Source organism: Microcaecilia unicolor, chromosome 2 (assembly GCF_901765095.1).
Source record: "Microcaecilia unicolor chromosome 2, aMicUni1.1, whole genome shotgun sequence".
In the NCBI taxonomy this organism is placed as follows: domain Eukaryota; kingdom Metazoa; phylum Chordata; class Amphibia; order Gymnophiona; family Siphonopidae; genus Microcaecilia; species Microcaecilia unicolor.
In genome coordinates, this window is record NC_044032.1 from 19,628,823 (window position 1) to 19,652,028 (window position 23,206).

Below are 23,206 nucleotides of genomic sequence, written 5' to 3' on the forward strand. Positions count from 1 at the left end.
GATTAATTATATTTAACAAAAGCAAACGACTCTCTGCTTCCTACTTGGAAAACACTTTCAATCTGCCTCTTTGACATGTGAGCAGAAAGTGGACAAGATTATCACATCATGTTCTCCCATATCTACTGGACGCATAGTCAACCAATTCACAGTGGATGTGCCTATCTAACCTTCAACTTGTTGGATCAAGTAAACTTTGTCGTTGGTTCATTTCCACTTTTTTTTTTTTGGAGGGGGGGGGGGGGGAGCTGGAAAAAAAAACCCCTGTTCATCTCAGAAAATCAATGGGTTGGGCCTTCATCAGTTTCCCTCTCTCACACCTGTACAGTAATGGATCCGACATGTCCTTTAGAGTCAATGCCAAAACAACTCTCTGGTCAGCCAACACCTGGACACTCCAACCTGGGAATAAAACCCCGGTGGACAGTGGTAGCACCATTGTATCTAGGTAGACACACCAGTGTTAGCACAGAAACACAGAAATGGGGCTGGAGGTCAATGCATAGGTTAGAAAAGGGGCTCTGTACAGCAGACCTGGGATTAACAGGGTAAACGAGTGAGGGGTGAGGAAGGACAATGCTTCTGTCTGCTATGATCCTGGTTTCTTGTCAAAAGCCTGCCAACTTATAGGGCACTAACCTAGACAGGAGGGCAAAATGCCTTTAAGAAGCTTTACATTCAACCTTTAACTGTTCTTAGTAGCTCAAGGAAAGAGTGCGGGAGCCCTTGCTATCTGCCTCGGTGCCGCAGAGACACACTACAAAAAGCAGCTACGTTTGTTTTCACTTAGATGAACTGAAAGGACTCAGCTCCAGCAGTCCTGGAGCAGAGGGCAGACAATATGCAACTCTCTCCTGCTCATAAAAACTGCACACTGGACCATTCTCATAAATTATATTTACAAATCAGTGTCACAAATCCACTGGATAATCTGTCTATATAAGTTAATTCAATGCTCAAAAAAAAACAAACAAACCCCAGGAACTGACATGAGTAGCAAAGTATCTGCCACATATATGCATATATACACAGACATACATCTGCATGTATGGATTAAATCCAAACTCTGAAGTGATTAAACACAAAAAGTGTACTCAAACCAGTGGAGGCCTGATGTCCTGCAGTTCCTGCAAGTCCACACTACAGCTGTCTGATTAAAAACCGAGCAGAAGTCAAAGCAGAGCTGTCCCATAGAAATAAGCACGCATTTAGACACCGGATTTGGAACAGACCAAGTAAGTGGTGCGTGTCTTTCAAGGAAGGGACCAAATATCAGTGAAAAAGGGAAAGCACTTCTCTCATTTTCGGCAAATAAAGCGCAACAGTCTCGTGTGACAGCGCAGAGGCCGGTGTTATGGTGCGTCTGGTGGCAGACAGGAAATATTGCTTCTGGCAGAGAGGTGGGAGGAATCCTAGGAGCAGGGGATATGCTGTTTGAGGACTTCGCGGCTCTGTAGAGGTATTCGCTCGGGAAACCGCACCTGGAACTCCACGATGAGGTCTCCCCGCTGGCTGGGGACCTTGGGGAAGGGCAGCCCCTCCCCTCGCAGTCTCTTGACGGTGCCCGGCTTGATGACGTCGCTGCACGGTAAAGGGATGACGCGGCCATCAATGGTGGGAATGTTCACAGTACAGCCGCACAAGGCCTGAGGAAGAAGCAAAGAGACAGTGGTCAGTATTCCCTCTCAAGACTACTATTACTACTACTAATTATTTCTATAGCGCTACTAGACGTTCACAGTGCTGTACACATTATACGGAGGTACTTTCTCTGTCCCTAGAGGGCTCACAATCCAAGTTTTTGTACCTGGTGCAATGGAGGGTTAAGTGACTTGCCCAAGGTCACAAGGAGCTACATTGGGAATCGAACCCACGTAGCCAGGATCAAAGCCTGTGCACTATTAGGCCACTCCTCCACTCCACTCTTGGAACACAGATAATACAGATGCCACAGAATGGGAGGAAGAGGATCAGAGGAGACACCCCTTAAAGTTTTGAATCAAAGAAGCAAGTTCACAGACATACAAGTTAAAAACACAAAAACAGGGATGGGAATTATTCTAAGCAGAGGTGGAACACAGTGACAACCAAGTTTTTTTAAATTTAAGGAACATAAATTTACACTTTTGCAGTACCGTGTTTCCCCGAAAATAAGACACTGTCTTATATTAATTTTTGCTCCCAAAAATGCGCTAGGTCTTATTTTCAGGGGCTGTCTTATTTTTCGGGGAAACATCGGGGTTGGCCCGCCCGCCCTACCGGAACTAACCTTAAACGCCTCCTTTCACCTTTGCAGCAAGCAGCAGCAGGGCAGGCCACTCCTTCCTTCCGTGTCCCGCCCTCGCCTGACGTAACGTCCGCGAGGGCAGGGCACGGAAGGAAGGATAGGTCTGCCCTGCTGCTGCTTGCTGCGAAGGTGAAAGGAGGCGTTTAAGGTTAGCTCCGGGAGCGACGGAGGGTGGGTGGAGGGGGGGGGGGGGGGCGGCCTTGTCCGGCTCTCGGAGGCCCTGCTTTCAAACAAAAATTTGCTAGGTCTTACTTTCGGGGGAGGCCTTATATCTACCAATTCAGGAAAACCTCTACTAGGTCTTATTTTCGGGGGATGTCTTACTTTCGGGGAAACAGGGTACATCCTACCTCCCTATCAGCCCCCCCCCCCCCCCAACAACTTATTTTTCTGCATCCCATTTTCTTTTCGCATTATAGAATGCAATTTTTCTTGGCTGTCAGCATAAGTGGCACTGAACAGCAAGAGTGAAACATCTGGTTAACACCGTGTTAACAGCTGGGAAACGAACATCTAGCGCCTACCCTCAATTGATCTCACAAGAAATAGGCAAAGTGACCTTGAAGGAGAGGCTGCTCTGATCTTAGTACTGGTAGAGCATGTTAAACGTATGCACCTTTTTTTCTAAAAATCTGTGAGGTGTGTTCACAAGAGGAGTAAGACGGACTTGACATACCTAAAGCTTGTACGGAGAGGTTGACCTGCAACTGCTAACTGAGCAATCAGGTCAATACATACCAACATATGAAAAACCCCAGGGACATGTTTGTAAAAGCACACTGAATACACAGGCCTAGTTTGACTGTTCCATTTGGGGTGGGGGGCTCTGACATATTAGCATATTAATTTGCATATGTACATCTCATACTTATTCAGTATGTATAAGTATTTTTTCACAGAGAGAGTAGTGGATGCTTGGAATGCCCTCCCGCGGGAGGTGGTGGAGATGAAAACGGTAACGGAATTCAAACATGTTAAAGTTACTCAATCAAATCAAGCTAAAATAGCAGACTTGGAAAAACAGTTGGAACAATCTAAAACTTTTGAACAAACAATTATACTTGAAACAAATCAAATTAAAGAGAGTCAAATAACTTTAATAAAATAAAATGTATACTTACAGAGGAAAATAGAAACTTTAGAAAATTTACAAAGGATGAAAACACTGAGATTTATAAATTTTCCTAAAGTTCCAGCAGTGGCTCCTTTAATAACATTCAAAAGATATCTTTCTGAAGTATTAAAAATTACTGAACAATTGTTTCCACCTGTAGCAAGGATTTATTATTTGGCTCCCTATGTTAAGAAACCAAGTGAGCGCATAATACCATCTATGGAAACCCCATTTGAGGAGCTAAATTTGAATTTATCACAAACAATTGAAGATGAACTATGTGGAGTACAACCTGCTACATTAATTATAGACTTTGTTCTACAGCCGGATCGGGACTGGATCTTGAAAACTTTCTGTAAACATAGACATGAAGTCTTTCTGAATTGCAAAGTCAAAGTATTTCCTGATATTGCTAGACAAACTCAGAAAAGATGTCAGTCTTTTTTGAAACTTCGTGATCGTGTATTGTCACAGGGGGGAATTTTCTGGCTTAATTTTCCTTGCAAATGTGTTGTTAAATTTCAATCAATTAAATATGTTTTCTTTGAGAGTGATCAGTTAGCAAAATTCCTGGACTCCAGACAAGAACCAGCCGTAAACTCTCTTGTGCTTCCTCCATTAGTATCTACTCCGTGATAGGATAAGTGGGAACATGTTCTACTCATTTCTTCCTATGTTAACCAATTTTTGAATTGTGCCCTGCCTATAATTGTGGACTTTAGCAGTAATTATCATTTAATAGATTTTCTTTATAAAATATTTTCTTGTATGGTATGGTAATACTCCTTTTCTGTACAAGTGTATCTTGTAAAATTCATTAAAATTACAAATAAATTATAAAAAAAAAAAGGAATTCAAACATGCGTGGGATGTGCATAAAGGAATCCTGTGCAGCAGGAATGGATCCTCAGAAGCTTAGCCGGAATTGGGTGGCGGAGCAGGTGGGGGAAGAGAGGTTGGTGGTTGGGAGGCGAGGATAGTGGAGGGCAGACTTATACGGTCTGTGCCAGAGCCGGTGATGGGAGGCGGGACTGGTGGTTGGGAGGCGGGAAATACTGCTGGGCAGACTTGTACGGTCTGTGCCCTGAAAAAGGCAGGTACAAATCAAGGTAAGGTATACACATATGAGTTTATCTTGTTGGGCAGACTGGATGGACCGTGCAGGTCTTTTTCTGCCGTCATCTACTATGTTACTATGTAGTATGATTCACTTTTGTGATATACACTGTAAGCAAGGAACTTATCAAAACACTGTCACAAGGACTAATGTTATGGATTATTCTAATCACTTATCCCTACAGCGGCCATGCCGTTTTGCCTTATGGCTTCATCAGGGGACATATATGTAAGACAACTTTCATCAGCACACTCATTCTTTGAATGGCTCTGAATTTTATTACAATCAAAATGTAGACACTTTCTGCACTGGTGTAACAGTTCGGCAGCCAACCGTGTCTACATTTTTGACTGTAATATCTGTATCAGCTGTACCTAATGGTTAGAGCAGTAGGCCGCCAACCAGTGGAATCAGGGTTCGTATCCAACTGTGGCTCTTTGATTTCTTGGACAAGTCACTTAAAACTTTATTGCCTCAGGTACACACGTAGACTGCAAGCCCTCCAGGAAATGGAAATATCTACTGTGCCTGAATGTAACTTTGCCTTATGCTACTACTGAGAAAGGTGTAATCTAAATTCAAATCCAAAATTAAGTATCGGGCACATTCTAAATTAAAAAAACCTTACAAATGTTAATTTCTAAGTGTCACACAAGAAGGGCCTACCTAAGAAAAAGCTGCACCATAAACATTGTGGTGGGCACTAGAACATCAATACATCTATTGGAAAACTAAACAAGTCGGATTAGCACAGATTGATTCTGCAGATTGATTCTATACATCCAGAACACCTGGGGGCTCATTTTCAAAGCACTTAGACTTACAAATCCAGGCCAAAGTATCAGCCTGACTGCCTGACATCGCTGCCTGGATGTCTCACCGCCATCTGAAACTAAACATGACCAAGACTGAGCTTCTTATCTTTCCCCCTAAACCCACCTCTCCTCTTCCCCCATTCTCTATTTCTGTGGATAACACTCTCATCCTCACTGTCTCATCAGCTCGTAACCTTGGGGTCATCTTCGACTCCTCCCTCTCCTTCCCTGCACATATTCAGCAGACTGCTAAAACCTGTCGTTTCTCTCTCTATAATATCACCAAAATTCGCCCTTTCCTTTCTGAGCACACTACCAGAACCCTCATCCATGCTCTTATCACCTCTCGCTTAGACTATTGCAACTTTCTTCTCACAGGTCTCCCACTTAGCCATCTCTCTCCTCTTCAATCTGTTCAATATTCTGTTGCACGACTAATATTCCGCCAGTGTCGTTATGCTCATATTAGCCCTCTCCTCAAGTCACTTCACTGGCTCCCTATCCGTTTCCGCATACAGTTCAAACTCCTCTTATTGACCTATAAGTGCATTCACTCTGCAGCTCCTCAGTACCTCTCTACTCTCATCTCTCCTTACATTCCTCCCCGGGAACTCCGTTCACTGGGTAAATTTCTCTTATCTGAACCCTTCTCCTCCACCGCTAACTCTAGACGCCGTTCCTTTTATCTTGCTGAGCTGGTAGGTCAAGCTCCATCTCTGGCTGTCTTCAAATCTAGGCTAAAAGCCAACATTTTTTATGCTACTTTTATAACTCCTAAAACATTACTCACTTATTCAAATCTAAGCTAAAAGCCCACCTTTTTGATGCTGCTTTTAACTCCTAACCCTTGTTCACTTGTTCAGAACCCTTATTTTATCATCCCCACCTTAGTAATTCCCTTATCTCTTATTTGTCCTGTTTGTCTGTCCTGATTAAATTGTAAGCTCTGTCACGCAGGGACTGTCTCTTCATGTTCAAATGTACAGCGCTGCGGACGTCTAGTACCACTATAGAAATGATAAGTAGTAGCAAGTAGTAAAGTTCCATAGGTTACATTGGGGCTCATTTTCAAAGCATTTATACTTACAAACTAAAAATAGAAATACACAGACAAAAATTAAACTGAACTCCCAAAAATCCAGACGTTGCACACAACACCAGACAAACAGTACTGTGTCCCCTCATCCTGTGCAAACTATAAAGACAGTAGGTGTAAATTTCAAAACCTGACCTATTTCAAATACGTTTCAAATTAAGGGGTTATTTTACTAAGATGTGCTAATGGATTTAGCATGCTAAATGCTAAGAAGCTCATTTTATACCTATGGACTTCTTTGCATTTAGCACATGCTAATCATTAGAATATCTTAGTAAAAGGACCCCTAAATATGGTATACTGTCCTAACGAGAGGAAGGTGGTTTTGACCTCTGAAAGCTAACTGAAAGATGAACTGACTTCATCCAATAAAAAGCTTACCACCTTATTTTCCATTTCTAATTTATATTTAATTTGTAATATGCCAGTTTTTGAAATTTACACCTTTATTTTGATATTTTCCACAGTACAGAGGGGCAGACAATACTGTTTCTCTTTCTGTGGTGTTGCACTGTGTGCCGAGCTTAAGGGTTCAGTTTAATTTTTGTCTACATATGTGTTTTATTTTTATATATTAACCTTCACACAGCTATGACACTACTTTATCCTAAATTAAAATTCTTTTTTTTCTACCTGTGTGATCTGGTCATCATTTTTCTAACCGTGCTGATTTCAGTTTCTGGTTTCTGCTTTCCTCTCTCTTCTCTTAACTCTTGCCAGAGGTTCCTTATCCATTCGCCATTTTCCTCTCTCCTCCTGTCCTCTTCACTTCCGTCATTTCATCCAGCATTAATCTTTTCCTTTCAGTTTCTTCCATTTATTTTTCTGCCTCTCTGTCCAGGTTTCATTATTACTAGCCAGTCTTCAATTTCCCTCTTTTTAATGCATCTACCTATAGGTTTCCATCTCTTTCCCTCAACCTGGCCCTCCTATTCCCCTTCCTTATATCCCCCAGACTTTCACTAACTGTCCTCTCCTCCTACCATCTTCTTTCTCCCTATTCCATCCCCTCTCTCTCCCCCTATTCCAACCAGTGTCTCCACTCTTTTCTCCCTTCCCCTTCCATCCAGCATCTCCTATCTCTTGCTCTCTCATTCCCTTCCCTCCAGCATCTCCCCTTCTCTTCCTTCCATCCACTGTCTCTCCTCCTTCCTCTTCCATTCAGTACCTCTCCTTTCCCCCTTCCATTCTGCATCTCCCTTTCCATCCCTACTTCCATTCAGTGTCTCTTGAGATTCCGGATGGAACATCTCTCTCACTCCCCCTTCCCTGCTACAGCCATCCAGGATCTCCTTTCACGCTCCCTCCTTCCCTCCCAGCCTGCCTGCCCTGGGCTTCCAGGATCTCCCTTGTCTTACCCTCTTATGCCACTCAAATAATATAAGAACTTACGGTGTACAATTAAATCCTATTTCCATTATTACTCCAAAATGTTTTTTTAAATTATAGGTAAAGAAAAAGGACCTCAGGCAACACTGCATGATAAACTGCCACATTCACTATGTCCACCCCATCCACTTCCTGTGAGACTGTCATTGGAATGCTTTTGTTTTTCACTTATATATTCTGATATTTGTCAACATTTGCTTATTTCCGATCTGAAGGGTTACCTTTGAAAGCTAATCAAAAAATGAATTAAGTTAGTCCGCTAAAAAAAGGTCTCATCTTATTTTCTTTTCTATGCTTTGATTTATTTCTATTTATTACCCTTAAAAGTGGACTAACATTGCTACCCCACCATTCTACCCATTATACTGAAAAACCTGACTGGCTGGGTGTGCCCCGAGGACTGGGTTGAAAACCCCCTGCTCTAGTTGATATTCCCAAATGTTATCCCAGCTTTTAGGCCATGGGTCCTAACTGGTTCAAAGTCATAAGAACAGGCTAATCCAGTCCTTATCATCAAATTCCATGCACAGATTTGTCCTGCTTTACCACAAGCTCCTGCACTTCTCATCCATCGCCCTGGGGGGTCATCAGAGTCTAGACCCTAGGGGGCATAGATGGGGGGGTGGGGGGGGGGGGAGTTGGTAACAGGGGAAGAGGGGAGTGAGACTATAGTACTCTGGCTAGTTTATGGTAAGAGATCTAGTAATGCTATTGGGGGGACGGGGGGAGGAGGGAGGGTTATCGGAGGGATAGGGGAGAAAATGTTTAAAAATATTTCTGGATGCTGATTAATGTTAAGTGTTTGCACACAGCATGGTTTGTTTGTGGAATATATACAATGCAATGTTTTGAGCAGATGTATAATGCTGAAATTCCAATAAAAATCGTTTAAACATACCACAAGCTCCTGCATGCAACTACATTCGCCATTTTCTTATGACATGGAGCCTGTTGGAAAATCTCCACCCTTAAAAGGCGAAGGTTCCCAATGATGTGTGCCACAACACATGCAAGGATTAGAAACGATATCTGTGAACTTCTGCGAGTTTATTTTACCTGCTAAAAGTAGTCTCCTGCTTTTATTAAAGTAAGGTGTCATAAGAAGCAAGGGTGATCCCTTAAAGGATTCACAGTACAAGACAAAAACCACAAGCTCCTAAAAAAAAACAGACAAGACTGTGTACATCTTTTTGTGTTGTTTACTGGCAATTATGCCATGACATGTAAACAAGCCTCTGCTTTAAAAATAAAAAGATCTCGCCCCCCTCCTTCATCACGACTGGTCCTTCAGTTTAAATGTGTTTCAGAACCACTTCTCTCTCAGCAAGCACACACAGACGAACCTGCAAGATGGGCAGCATATGAAATAAAGCTAAGTTATAAGGTACAGTTGTGTACTCACAGAAGGAGAAAAATTAGCTTATTTTGGTGCTCAAGAGGTTCTGGTCACAGGTACAACTCCCCCAGAACCGGTGGTGGGAGGTGGGGCTGGTGGTTGGGAGGCGGGGATAGTGCTGGGCAGACTTATACGGTCTGTGCCAGAACCGGTGGTGGGAGGCGGGGCTGGTGGTTGGGAGGCGGGGATAGTGCTGGGCAGACTTATACGGTCTGTGCCAGAGCTGGTGGTTGGGAGGCGGGGATAGTGCTGGGCAGACTTATACGGTCTGTGCCAGAACCGGTGGTGGGAGGCGGGGCTGGTGGTTGGGAGGCGGGGATAGTGCTGGGCAGACTTATACGGTCTGTGCCAGAGCTGGTGGTTGGGAGGCGGGGATAGTGCTGGGCAGACTTATATGGTCTGTGCCCTGAAAAGGACAGGTACAAATCAAGGTAAGGTATACACAAAAAGTAGCACATGTGAGTTTATCTTGTTGGGCAGACTGGATGGACCGTACAGGTCTTTTTCTGCTGTCATCTACTATGTTACTATATAAGAAAGCAGGGATGAACTGGATACAAGTGTTGGGGTGGGGGGGGGGGGGGGGGGGAGCCTGGATGGTAGCAGGCAGGGGTCACTCTCCTCCAACCCCTAGCCCAGGGCCGAGCTGGGAGTGATACTTGGTGTACATGATGATTAGTTGAGTAATGCAGGGGGACCCTGCTTTTGTCCATAAAACTCAGAGGGCTGTTTATTAATGCCGGGAACAGACATCAAAGCCACAGGCTTGAGAAAGGGTGGGGGATAGGGAATAAAAATGATCCCCAACTTGTATTTTTTTCTCCTCCTCTCAAATTTCCCCGTTTTCAGCAGCTGATTGCTACTTTTCAAAGATTACAGGAAACAAACTCTTCCAAAGGAGCAAGGCGGACTGGCACATCGCCTAGGTCGCAATTCACTGCTCTGGCCCAAAGCACACACATACGGCACTTTACACTTTTGAATAAGGAATCCATTTCTTCTCAACTTTGTATCTTCCTTTCACTGCTTGTGCACTGTTCTGCCCTTTAGCCTCACTGTTTTTTTGCTGCTTACATAATACCTCTTAAGTGTAGAGAAGCAAAGAGCATCTGCTGATTGGCTAAGATTAATGAGGTAGGAGTGCAGGTCTACGATTATTCTGTGTTTTTAATGTTATGCATTTTGACACGTTTTAAATTACACTTTATATGCTATTGATTGTAACTCACTTTGAAGCTTATTTATAAAATGCAAGAAATCAAATCTATACATAAATTAGGCCTGGTGGAAAAGCACTGCGGAGGAGGGAACTGGGAAATACAGACACTGTGATTGAAGATAAGAACTGGACAGCTCATGGAGTCTGCCCAATTTGCCTCCTAACCCAGCTGATCAGAGGCTTTAACCCTCATCTCATAGTAAATGAAATGACGGCAGAAAAAGACCTGTACGGTCCATCCAGTCTGCCCAACAAGATAAAACTCATATGTGCTACTTTTTGTGTATACCTTACCTTGATTTGTATCTGTCATTTTCAGGGCACAGACCGTATAAGTCTGCCCAGCACTATCCCCGCCTCCCAACCACCAGCCCCGCCTCCCACCACCGGCTCTGGCACAGACCGTATAAGTCTGCCCAGCACTATCCCCGCCTCCCGCCACCGGCTCTGCCACCCAATCTCGGCTAAGCTCCTTAGGATCCATTCCTTCTGAACAGGATTCCTTTATGTTTATCCCACGCGTGTTTGAATTCCGCTACCGTTTTCCTCTCCACCACCTCCCGCGGGACGGCATTCCAAGCATCCACTACTCTCTCCGTGAAAAAAATACTTCCTGACATTTTTCTTGAGTCTGCCCCCCCTTCAATCTCATTTCATGTCCTCTCGTTCTACCGCCTTCGCACCTCCGGAAAAGGTTCGTTTGCGGATTAATCTCCTTCAATTCTCTGTGCTTTCTTAAACTCTGCTCCTGCAGGAGGTCCTTTTGTGAATCCATAACCCTTTCTCTGACGGACTGTTTCCTGATGTTTCCAAGTCTACCCTCCTTTGTCCTTGTTTCATTACCTACTTTTCATGATCTGTTTTCCTTCTCCTCCTTCTCGGCTTCTTCTGGCACAGTGAGAAGAGCCCTCATTTGTGTTTTCCTCACTGTGGCATCCTGAGAAGCTGAATGCAAGGTTTGAAACCCCAAGTCTTACATAAGGTAGCATGCTGGTGCTGCAACTCCCAGTCCCCAAAATATGAACAACAGTTATTTTCTCTTGTAAATACAGTGGTGGAAATAAGTATTTGATCCCTTGCTGATTTTGTAAGTTTGCCCACTGACAAAGACATGAGCAGCCCATAATTGAAGGGTAGGTTATTGGTAACAGTGAGAGATAGCACATCACAAATTAAATCCGGAAAATCACATTGTGGAAAGTATATGAATTTATTTGCATTCTGCAGAGGGAAATAAGTATTTAATCCCTCTGGCAAACAAGACCTAATACTTGGTGGCAAAACCCTTGTTGGCAAGCACAGCGGTCAGACGTCTTCTGTAGTTGATGATGAGGTTTGCACACATGTCAGGAGGAATTTTGGTCCACTCCTCTTTGCAGATCATCTCTAAATCATTAAGAGTTCTGGGCTGTCGCTTGGCAACTCGCAGCTTCAGCTCCCTCCATAAGTTTTTCAATGGGATTAAGGTCTGGTGACTGGCTAGGCCACTCCATGACCCTAATGTGCTTCTTCCTGAGCCACTCCTTTGTTGCCTTGGCTGTATGTTTTGGGTCATTGTCGTGCTGGAAGACCCAGCCACGACCCATTTTTAAGGCCCTGGCGGAGGGAAGGAGGTTGTCACTCAGAATTGTACGGTACATGGCCCCATCCATTCTCCCATTGATGCGGTGAAGTAGTCCTGTGCCCTTAGCAGAGAAACACCCCCAAAACATAACATTTCCACCTCCATGCTTGACAGTGGGGACAGTGTTCTTTGGGTCATAGGCAGCATTTCTCTTCCTCCAAACACGGCGAAGTTCATGCCAAAGAGCTCAATTTTTGTCTCATCTGACCACAGCACCTTCTCCCAATCACTCTCGGCATCATCCAGGTGTTCACTGGCAAACTTCAGACGGGCCGTCACATGTGCCTTCCGGAGCAGGGGGACCTTGCGGGCACTGCAGGATTGCAATCCGTTATGTCGTAATGTGTTACCAATGGTTTTCGTGGTGACAGTGGTCCCAGCTGCCTTGAGATCATTGACAAGTTCCCCCCTTGTAGTTGTAGGCTGATTTCTAACCTTCCTCATGATCAAGGATACCCCACGAGGTGAGATTTTGCGTGGAGCCCCAGATCTTTGTCGATTGACAGTCATTTTGTACTTCTTCCATTTTCTTACTATGGCACCAACAGTTGTCTCCTTCTCGCCCAGCGTCTTACTGATGGTTTTGTAGCCCATTCCAGCCTTGTGCAGGTGTATGATCTTGTCCCTGACATCCTTAGACAGCTCCTTGCTCTTGGCCATTTTGTAGAGGTTAGAGTCTGACTGATTCACTGAGTCTGTGGACAGGTGTCTTTCATACAGGTGACCACTGCCGACAGCTGTCTGTCATGCAGGTAACAAGTTGATTTGGAGCATCTACCTGGTCTGTAGGGGCCAGATCTCTTACTGGTTGGTGGGGGATCAAATACTTATTTCCCTCTGCAGAATGCAAATAAATTCATATACTTTCCACAATGTGATTTTCCGGATTTAATTTGTGATGTGCTATCTCTCACTGTTACCAATAACCTACCCTTCAATTATGGGCTGCTCATGTCTTTGTCAGTGGGCAAACTTACAAAATCAGCAAGGGATCAAATACTTATTTCCACCACTGTACATAGAGGTCAAAACTATAGCATGCAAACGTACAGAATACTGCCACTTTTGCAGATCAGTGTACGCTAGAGGCTGACCAAAACCAGTGGTTTTAGTTTCAAGCAAAACAGAATCCGCAGCAGAATGTTTTAAAATTTTTTGTTACATTTGTACCCTGCGCTTTCCCACTCATGGCAGGCTCAGTGCGGCTTACATATTGTATACAGATACTTATTTGTACCTGGGGCAATGGAGTGTTAAGTGACTTGCCCAGAGTCAGAAGGAGCTGCCTGTGCCTGAAGTGGGAATCAAACTCAGTTCCTCAGTTCCCCAGGACCAAAGTCCACCACCCTAACCACTAGGCCACTCACATTGCTTGGTTTTGATCAGAACTGAAAATATGGCCCCGGCTCCCACTCCTGCTTCAACTGCTAATACAGAAGCCAACCTCCTTCTGCCGCTACCAGCCTCCCACCATCCCAAGAAAAAACTGTGTCTCTTTCCCCCTCCCCCACCAACTCCACCTGCCCTCCCTTCTAAAGGCCCTGGTGGTCTAGTGGCTTCTTCAAGGCAGGAGCATCCCATGTTGCTCCTACCTCCCCCCCCACCCCGGTGGCTCCACAATCTAAAATGGCAGCTGGGACTTCCCGCGGCAGCCTAGCGAGATTGCTGCAGGAGGTTGCAGCTACCATTTTGGAATAGCATAAGCAGGAGCAAGTCTGAACAGCTCAGGCATTGTCAGCTGGAACCCAAACCCGAATTTCAGTCAGCCTCTAGTGTACACTTATGTCCGTAAGTGACAGTACTTCCTTCTCCCTTGTTATATCCTGAGTCAGGACTCTAGAAATGGGATGAGGTCTACATGGTTTTCTTTTAAATTCTCCACGGCAAGCTTTAACCCAGAGTGTAATGTTTCATTTTCTTTTGGGGGGGGGAGGGGGGGAGGGGAAGGGGTAAATGTTAAAAAAAGCGATGGGATAGACATGCTGTCAGATAAGTTGCTGTTATAGAAATATTGATAAGTTATACACTGTAAGCATTTACTATGTTTGAATTGAAGTTTGACCATCAATAAAAACCGTTTATACTTAAATTCTCCACGGCATGGCCTCTCTCATTATGCTTTCCATCTAGCTCTCATCAAGTAGGCATCACATACTCTCATTCCCCCTCCCTATGACCCTGCTATCAGGCTCTCAATTAGGAAGCATTATTCATTCTAACTTTGTTTTCTTTTTTTTTTTTTTTTCATGGCAGGTTTGCTCCTGCTCCTGTGGGCCTCACAGCTCAATCAGACCCAAGGCTGGGATTCATAGTAACATAGTAGATGACGGCAGAAAAAGACCTGCACGGTCCATCCAGTCTGCCCAACAAGATAACTCATATGTGCTACTTTTTGTGTATACCCTACTTTGATTTGTACCTGTGCTGTTCAGGGCACAGACCGTATAAGTCTGCCCAGCACTATCCCCGCCTCCCAACCATCAGCCCCGCCTCCCACCACCAGCTCTGGTACAGACCGTATAAGTCTGCCCAGCACTATCCCCGCCTCCCACCACTGGCTCTGGCACAGACCGTATAAGTCTGCCCAGCACTATCCCCGCCTCCCAACCACCAGCCCCGCCTCCCACCACCGGCTCTGGCACAGACCGTATAAGTCTGCCCAGCTCTATCCCCGCCTCCCAACCACCAGCTCCGCCTCCCAACCACTGGCTCTGGCACAGACCGTATAAGTCTGCCCAGCTCTATCCTCCCCCAACCACCAGCCCCGCCTCCCAACCACCAGCTCTGGCACAGACCGTACAAGTCTGCCCAGCACTATCCCCGCCTCCCAACCACCAGTCCCGCCTCCCACCACCGGCTCTGGCACAGACCGTATAAGTCTGCCCAGCACTATCCCTGCCTCCCAACCACCAGCCCCACCTCCCACCACTGGCTCTGGCACAGACCGTATAAGTCTGCCCAGCACTATCCCCGCCTCCCCCCACCGGCTCTGCCATAAGCCTTCATTTGCAGCTACCATGGAATCATTCCTCTTTTTAGACAACATAAATAATACTTAATTTTATAGTGCTACTGTATAGCAGTGATTGGCATATAATATCATGCCTGAATACTTATCGCCACAGCATCCCCTAGGACTCGTTGGCCCAGAGAGTGGGAGACCTGCCGTGGGAATCGAATCCAGGTTGCTCCACACCGTCCTGTACAGCATTGTTACTAAGCTGGTCTCTCACTGGCTCTCCTTACACACATTGCCCATCTCCTGTTTATCTGGTTTTCACCATGGCAATCACACACATCTGCTCTCTTTCCTCAGGTGGCTGTCTCAGGGAACCATGTGGCAGACCTTCTTCTCTACTCACTGTTGTAAAGGGAGCCAGGCAAGAGGCAGAGCTGCACAGATTTTCATGGCTCCCCCTAACAATTTTGCTGTAGTTATTCTGGTGTGGGAGGAGAGACAGAATTGGGTAGAGCTGGGTCTTGTCAATGAACTTATACATTAGTACTGAGCTATGTTCTCTATCCTTTACCACGGAGGCATTTGAAAATAGGAGACCTAATTCTTCAATATCTCACTAGTCTGAACCGGATTCTGCAGAAGTAGAATATACACATGCACCCACATGAACTAAATATAGATAAGCTGAATATACTAAATAAACCCAAGCATAAAATATAGCCCCAACATAACCTCTACCTTTAAGCTAATCCTCCTCCGGATCTCCAATGTCCTTGGATCTAATTTTGTACACTGTTGCCTCTTCTATATGGCAGCATCCAAAATACGATGCAGAGAGATCATAAGACATTAGCAAGATGAATCTCCTTAAGTGTCTTTGCTCCTAGCCTGGCACCCGAATCGCACAACGGAGGCATGTCATTGGCTGGTGGAGATGTTAACCCCTTGGACTCCCCTCTGACGCTGATCTGGAAATACGATGTTCTGTTTGGTTGCTCCCTTGAGGCACTGAACTCCCATCACTACAGTCAGATTGGTTATACTACATTTTAAAGATGAAGAGATCCGAGACACAAGGTTTAAAAAAAAAAAAAAGCCATAAAATGCTCTCCCTCTCCAGGTTACCGCTGTCGGTCTATCTAGCCTAAAACATCAATTGCATGGCATTCTGGGAAATGTAATCTCTTTTCTCTTACCTCATAAGCAGACCTGAAAATTCTCAAAATAAACTGAGATTTTCTCCAAGATGAAGGTTTAATTCTCCTGCCAACATCATCACATTATTGTGTTTCCAGTAGGGTTGGGGAGCAGGACATTAACCGTTAACCCTCCATTACTCAACAGTTTCCGTCTCAGCCAAAAGACCAGGAAGCAACAGTCCTGGGCTCATAGCTTGAAACCCTGTATTTCACAGTACTCTTGATCTTGGCCAATAGACCTAGCAGTAATATCAGAGTACACCGAGATAGGAGTTAATGTGGGTTTAAAATTAGGTAAGAGTAAATCTGGTCTCACCCAGAGCTTCACGTTATGTACAAGGGTTGGTGCAAGATCACATCAATCAGGGTGGAGCCAACAGTGTGCATTGGTTTTCATTAGCTCAATATCATGTCAACGTTACTTAAGATGAATTGAAATTGAGTATGTGGTTCTGTGGTATAATCAGACTTCTTTTTAATAGTTTCCACAGAGAGGGAGGCACTGTCATGGTTTCTTGGGAGGGGAAGGGGCTGAGAAATTGGAGGAGATCTAGCATTTGTGCCCTGGGTTCTGGAGACTCTCTCTTTTCCTGTAAGAGGGGTCCAAGAGGAGACCAGTAGACTCCTCCTGACCAGAGTAGTTTTCTGATTTGTAGGTGCAACCAGGACTGATTAGACTATTTCAGAAACAATTCATAGGAGAGGTCCAAGTATAAACCTGGCTAGCAAATACAGACTTGTAGGGTGTAAATAAATAAATATTTATTTACACCCTACAGACTCTATGAGAAGTCATTTGTTTGGGCCTAGATTTCAGTACAGACCAGTGTCTCAGTGAAACTTCCTTCCCCAATGCACTGACAGTGGATAATGGAGTGGCAGGTACCATGCTTCCAGGCATCAACATGGGCTCAAGGCCTCCCCTAGCAGTGGTGCAGCAATCCCTGTTAGACAGCTATTCAGAATCTCATCAAGGACTGTTGATACCAACAATACAGGAAGTCAGGCAATATCCTCCTGGGTCACTTGAGGTGCACTAGTAGTTGGACTCCAGGCCCTTGAAGGTCAGTATGATGCCCCAGACCTACTAAAGGATAAGTGGTCTTCTCTATGGGGATGTTTGGAAAGAGGGGCAGCAGCTGCCTTGATCTCCTTGCTTGTGGTAGAATGCAGTGATGAGGATGCATATTGACACCCTCTTCACCTTTGCTCAAAAGTCAGCAGCAGGATCTCTCCATGCCAGTATACAGGCAGGAGAATCCTTTGCATGCACTGGGCAGGACAGTAGTCTTTCCTGATTATTTTTATCAATGCTCAAACCTGAATAAACATGTGGATAAAGGTGAGCAGATTGACATGGTATATCTAGATTTTCAGAACGCTTTTTATAAAAGTTCCTCATGAGAGACTCCTGAGAAAATTAAAGAGAGTCATGGGATAGGAGGCAAGGTTCTGGTGTGGATTAGGAATTGGTTATTGGACAGAAAACAGAGGGTAGGGTTAAATGGTCATTTCGCTCAATGAAGGAAGGTGAACAGTGGTGGAGTGCCGCAGAGATCAGCACTGGGACTGGTGCTATTTAACATATTTATAAACCATCTGGAAATCGGAACGACGAGTGAGGTGATTACATCTGCAGATGACACAAAACTATTCAAGGTTGTGCGGACTGTGAAATATTGCAGGAAGACAGTAGGAAATTAGAAGACTGGATATCCAAATGACATATGAAATTTAATGTGGACAAATGCAAGGTGATGCACATTGGAAAGAATAATTTGAATCATAGTTAAAGATCTAGGTGTCGTTGTAGATAATATGCTGAAATCTTCTGCTCAGTGTGCAGCGGCGGCGGCCAAAAAAGCAAAGAGGATGCTAGGAATCATTAGGAAAGGGATGGTGAATAAGACTGAAAATACTATAATGCCTCTGTATTGCTCCATGGTGCGACTCCACCTTGAGTATTGTGTTCAGTTCTGGTCGCCATATCTCAAAAAAGATATAGCGGAAGTAGAAAAGGTTAAAAAAAAAAGAGCGACTAAAATGATAAAGGGGATGGAAATCCTCTCATATGAGGAAAGGCTAAAGAGGTTTGGGCGCTTCAGCTTGGAAAAGAGATGGATGAGGGGGAGATATGATTGAGGTCTACAAAATCTTGAGTGGTGTAGAATGAGTAGAAGTAAATCAATTTTTTACTCGTTCCAAAAGTACAAAAGATTAGGGGACACTCAAGGAAGTTACATGGAAATACTTTAAAAATACATAGGAGGAAATATTTTTGTCACTCAACGAAGAGTTAAGTTTTGGAACTTTTTGCCGGAGGATGTGGCAACAGTGGTTAGTATATCTGGGTTTAAAAATGTTTTGGACAAGTTCCTGGAGGAAGAGTTCATAGTTTGCTATTGAGATAGACATGGGGAAGCAACTGCTTGCCACAGGAGTAGAAGAATGGAATATTGCTACTAATTGGGTTTCTGCCAGGTCCAAACAGGATACTGGGCTAGATGGACCATTGGTCTGACCCAATATGGCTACTCTTGTGTTCTTATGGGAAGAATGCTGCTATTTTAATACATCCCAGCATCTACTACAGCTCCAGGGTCCTCAGAAGTTGATGTCATAAGAACATAAAAATAGCCATACTGAGTCAGAAATCTTGAACATGCGTAGTGCACCATTTTAGAAAGCTTGTAGAGTTTTTGCATTTTTCCAGCCCAAAGTCCATTGGAATGAAACGGGAAAAGAGGCTGAAGGGCAAATCCAAGCTGTGCATACCAAATGATCTCTTCAAGTACATGACATGGAAAGATGAACAAGGAAGACTGCCGACACCTAAGACTAGGAACCTAGAGGCTGTCATGCAAAAATCAAGAAAAGCTCCCAGATTTCATCATTTAAGTCTGTTGCGTTTTCTAGTTGGACGTAATTAATTTCTTTTCATTTGATAAGAAACTATACCAAGAGCATCAGAATTAACGATTAGATCCTGTGCATATGGAAACATGTTCAGTCTACATGCGGGCTTGCTTATTCCAAATTCTGAAAGTCTAGCATTAACTAGACTTGGGTATCACCTTAAATAACCTTCAGGTGTGCACCACACAAGCAGCCACCGAGAAAGCTACAGAAGGGACTAGGGAAAAGAACGGTGGGAGGGCTAGATCCAACCCTTTTGTTTTTCTTTAAGAGTTTCATGAACCTTCAGTCTCTGCTCCCTTCTAATCTCTTCAGTCATCTGCTTCCTCTTTCTAATGTGAAGGCTCTTGAAATATTAGTCCTAGAAGTTAGGCCCTGATAGGGAAAACCAATGAGAGCTGGTGAACAGGGATGTATGTAAAACAGAGGTATATACGCTTGCAGAGGGAGGAACAGCACACAAGCTAAAGACAATGTACTATAGGGGAGAGGAAAATGGGACTCATGTACTAACAGTGGGGTACTGGCAGGGGAAGAGGAAACGGGCCATGTTAAACAAAAGAACTGAAGCTCGGCTCACAGCAGATTTTGGATCCAGGAGGGGGTATCTGCTCAGAAGCTGTCCCTGAGGTTCCTTGCTGAAGAAAGATCAACTAACGTTACATCTGCAGTATATTTTAAGAGGTTATGGATCTTTCCATATATTCAAACCTCCAGCAGGTGCTAATTAACCCATTAGCTACCCTACTTTGTTCATGGAACTAAACACGGAGCACCTCCACCGACGGTTTGGACACTAATTGTTGAGACTGGTTGGTTCCATTTTTGACTGATTTTTGAATTTATTTAAATACACTAACATAACATTATATCTACCACATTCAAGAAGACTAGTCTTAAAAATCAATAAAGGAACCTCAAAGTAGATGGCACAAACGTGGATAAGAATTGTGCCGCTGTTTGCATCCCTGGGGATCAGTTCAAAAAGCTTCATCAATCTATACTCTTTAGAAATACTTAAGTATTTTAAAGTATGCATCTAAAATCTCCAGAGGTTCCAGAAAATAAGCGAAATACTTCCTGATTTTACTGCAAAGCTTGCTCAATACAGCTCCATGTTTTCCATTCCACCGCTACAGTCTAGCACACCTCCTTCTCACCTGTCTTTTTTTAACTGCCTTTATTTACCGTATTTTTCAGACTATAAGACGCACATTACGTTCCTATGGGCATCTTAGCATTTAGCCTGCGCTAAATCCATTAGCACGCCTTAGTAAAAGGACTTCTAAGTCCCAGTGACTGAGCTCTAGGATGCAAGGCCTCCTGTTGCTATTTGAATTGCTCTTGATAAGTTAGGAAAAATTTGTTTTACCTTAGATCCCCAAAACAGCTTATCCGTATTTATTTGTTGCATTTGTACCCCACATTTTCCCACCTATTTGCAGGCTCAATGTGAGGATACAAGGTTTGATGGATCTTCAGGCTGTCCCAGTAAGGGGATGTTTATATACGTATAGAATTAAAATTAATTGTATGCTGATGTCAAAGTGATACTTAGGTCACATACAAAACTCATTTTAACACAGTTTGCTCAAGATAGCACTGAAAATTGTGTGCAAAAGCTGAGCTAAGCTATGTGCAAACTTTATTACATTGGTACCCTCTGTGAAGAGTCTTGTGCAAAATAGCAAGATGACATTTGTGAAGAGAACAGTTCCTCTGAAATGTGAGGAATCAAAGAAAGCCAATCACACCAGCAGAGGGCACTATATCTATCCCACTACTGCATGCACTGAGCACAAAGAAAACTCAACCTACCTCTTTAAGGCTGATCTTGGCTGCATACACGACATTGGTGCCATCTCTCTTGAAGTGTACATGCTGCTTGTCCTTTAGAACAAAAACAATGTCGGCGGGGATGTTGTCCGGGGTTGCGTCCCCTTCCTTGGGGAACGTGATTTTGGTGCCTTCTTTCCAACCCTTTTTAATTACAATGTTCAATATCTTATCCTCCGTCCGAATTGTGCGTCCATCTGGGTTCAGCCGGCGCCTGGTGATCTTCATTCGTTTTGTGCACCCATGGTAGATTTCCTCTAGCGATACTTTGAGTTCGTGGATAACTGGTGGATCTTGGACCTTTTTGCGTGAGTGGATCTGCTCAGGGTGCCTCCGATGGAGACCATTCACTCCATTGAAGCCAAAGCGGCCAAAGGCACTGAAAGGATCATCATCATCTTCATCAATGTCCATGTCTTCATGATCAAATCCATTGGACATGCGAGTGCGGCTGGACCCAAAAAATATGTCAAATGGGTTGGAGCCCCCAAAGAACGAAGCAAAAGTGGCATGGGGATCTCCATGGAAGGTGTAGTGGAATGTGCTGCCGGAGTTCCCAGAGGATCCACCACCAGTTTTCAAACCTGGAACAAAAAAGCAAAATGATTATATACAACTTCTCTCCCAGAACTCTTCAAAACATTAACTTCTCTTCCAATCACTCCTTCCAAAACATCATGACAAGCTTCGCAAAAAGTATAGAGGCTGCCAGGTATTCTAATAATTTATATGCATGCATCAAATTCACCCACTTAAGTTCCTGCTTTATAATAATAGCGGTCTGCTCCTTCAGCCAAGAGACAACAGCTGCATCAGAACAAGCGATAAGTTGTGTGCTTAAACCATCATCTTGTACCAATTATACTGTAAAACTTTTATGTATATATTGGAATATTCATTTTATACATCCAGCATTTCAGAATAGATCATTATGAGTTGCGTTTAGTAGAGGAATGAACTTGAAGGAAATGTTGTGTCCTTCAGAATTACCAGTGTTTAGCCTCTACAAATGAAACTGTTGACGAGGAGGTGAAGCGGGGACATGACCAATGCAGAAGTTGTCCGACTTGTGAGATCACCTTAAACATCACAGAGTTTGAGATTTCAACTGATGGTATAAAATATACAGACTAAGACATTGCACCATGAGTAACCAGTTTATGGTCTACTGTATTCTTTGCCCTTGTGATTATATCTATGTAGGTCAGACCTTGACAGCTTATGGAATACAAATGAATGAGCATTGAAGCAGCTTACAATCACAATGGGAAGAAGCTCCACTAGTGGCACATTGAGTGAGGATCACTTGCGTTGTTTATATTGGATTGTATTCCTTTATAACTGCGAGGGAGTGATCATAAACATCAACTTTAACAGGAACATCAATGGATTTTTTTCAACTTGCTTCACGAGAGCCTAAAGGAGGAGCGGCCTAGTGGTTAGGGTGGTGGACTCTGGTCCTGGGGAACTGAGTTCGATTCCCACTTCAGGCACAGGCAGCTCCTTGTGACTCTGGGCAAGTCACTTAACCCTCCATTGCCCCAGGTACAAATAAGTACCTGTATATAATATGTAAGCCGCATTGAGCCTGCCATGAGTGGGAAAGCGCGGGGTACAAATAAAAAAAAAAATACAAAATAGGAACCAGCTTTGTGGGTGCTTGAGCAACCCCAATATTGAGCAAACTCCTGAACAGTGTCCAGAGAGGGGTATCCATTGAGTTTAGCACCCCCAATCATTTTGAAAAGCTGGCTCCTATGAAATAGATTGGAATTGTTTATTTTAATTGTATTTTTAAATAGCATTGATATAACCACTGTAGGTTTGACATGTATATTGGATTTGCTTGTCTCTGACTGGATATTTCATATCTGGGCCCCCTTTTTAACTAAAAGCTGCCATGATTCTTTACTTTCTGCAACAGCAGAAATCATTCATGCACGAATGAACCTACGAGTATAAGTTTGAGCTTCTTATACTATAAAAAATTTTTTTTTAATTTTTATTAAAAAATTTTTTTTTTAAGTATAAGAAGCTCAAACTTGTATGTTGCAGTTGTTCCCCTCTCCCAGACACAATAGGTCCAATACTCCTTGAAGCAGTTTAGCGAAACATTGGTCATTGTCAGTTTTGGACTAATTGAGTTTGACCCAACCATGTGATTCCACATTCTGATGAAGGCATTTATCTCCCAGTGATTTCAAAGATAAGTTTCACTGATATGAAAATATTTTTAAAG

At 43.8% G+C, this 23,206-nt stretch overlaps 1 protein-coding gene across 2 annotated transcripts in view; it reads right to left on the reverse strand.

The window, feature by feature from the left end:
- Positions 1–217: 217 nt before the first annotated feature.
- DNAJB5 (DnaJ heat shock protein family (Hsp40) member B5) overlaps positions 218–23,206 on the reverse strand; it is a 56,203-nt gene continuing 33,214 nt past the window's right edge. For both annotated transcript variants that reach the window (XM_030192832.1, XM_030192831.1), the window contains exons 3-4: positions 20,950–21,551; positions 218–1,646 (exon numbers count right to left, since the gene is read on the reverse strand). In XM_030192832.1, coding sequence (XP_030048692.1) covers positions 1,413–1,646; positions 20,950–21,551 — 836 coding nt within the window. In that variant the 3' untranslated portion in view covers positions 218–1,412. The remainder of the gene's footprint in view (positions 1,647–20,949; positions 21,552–23,206) is intronic.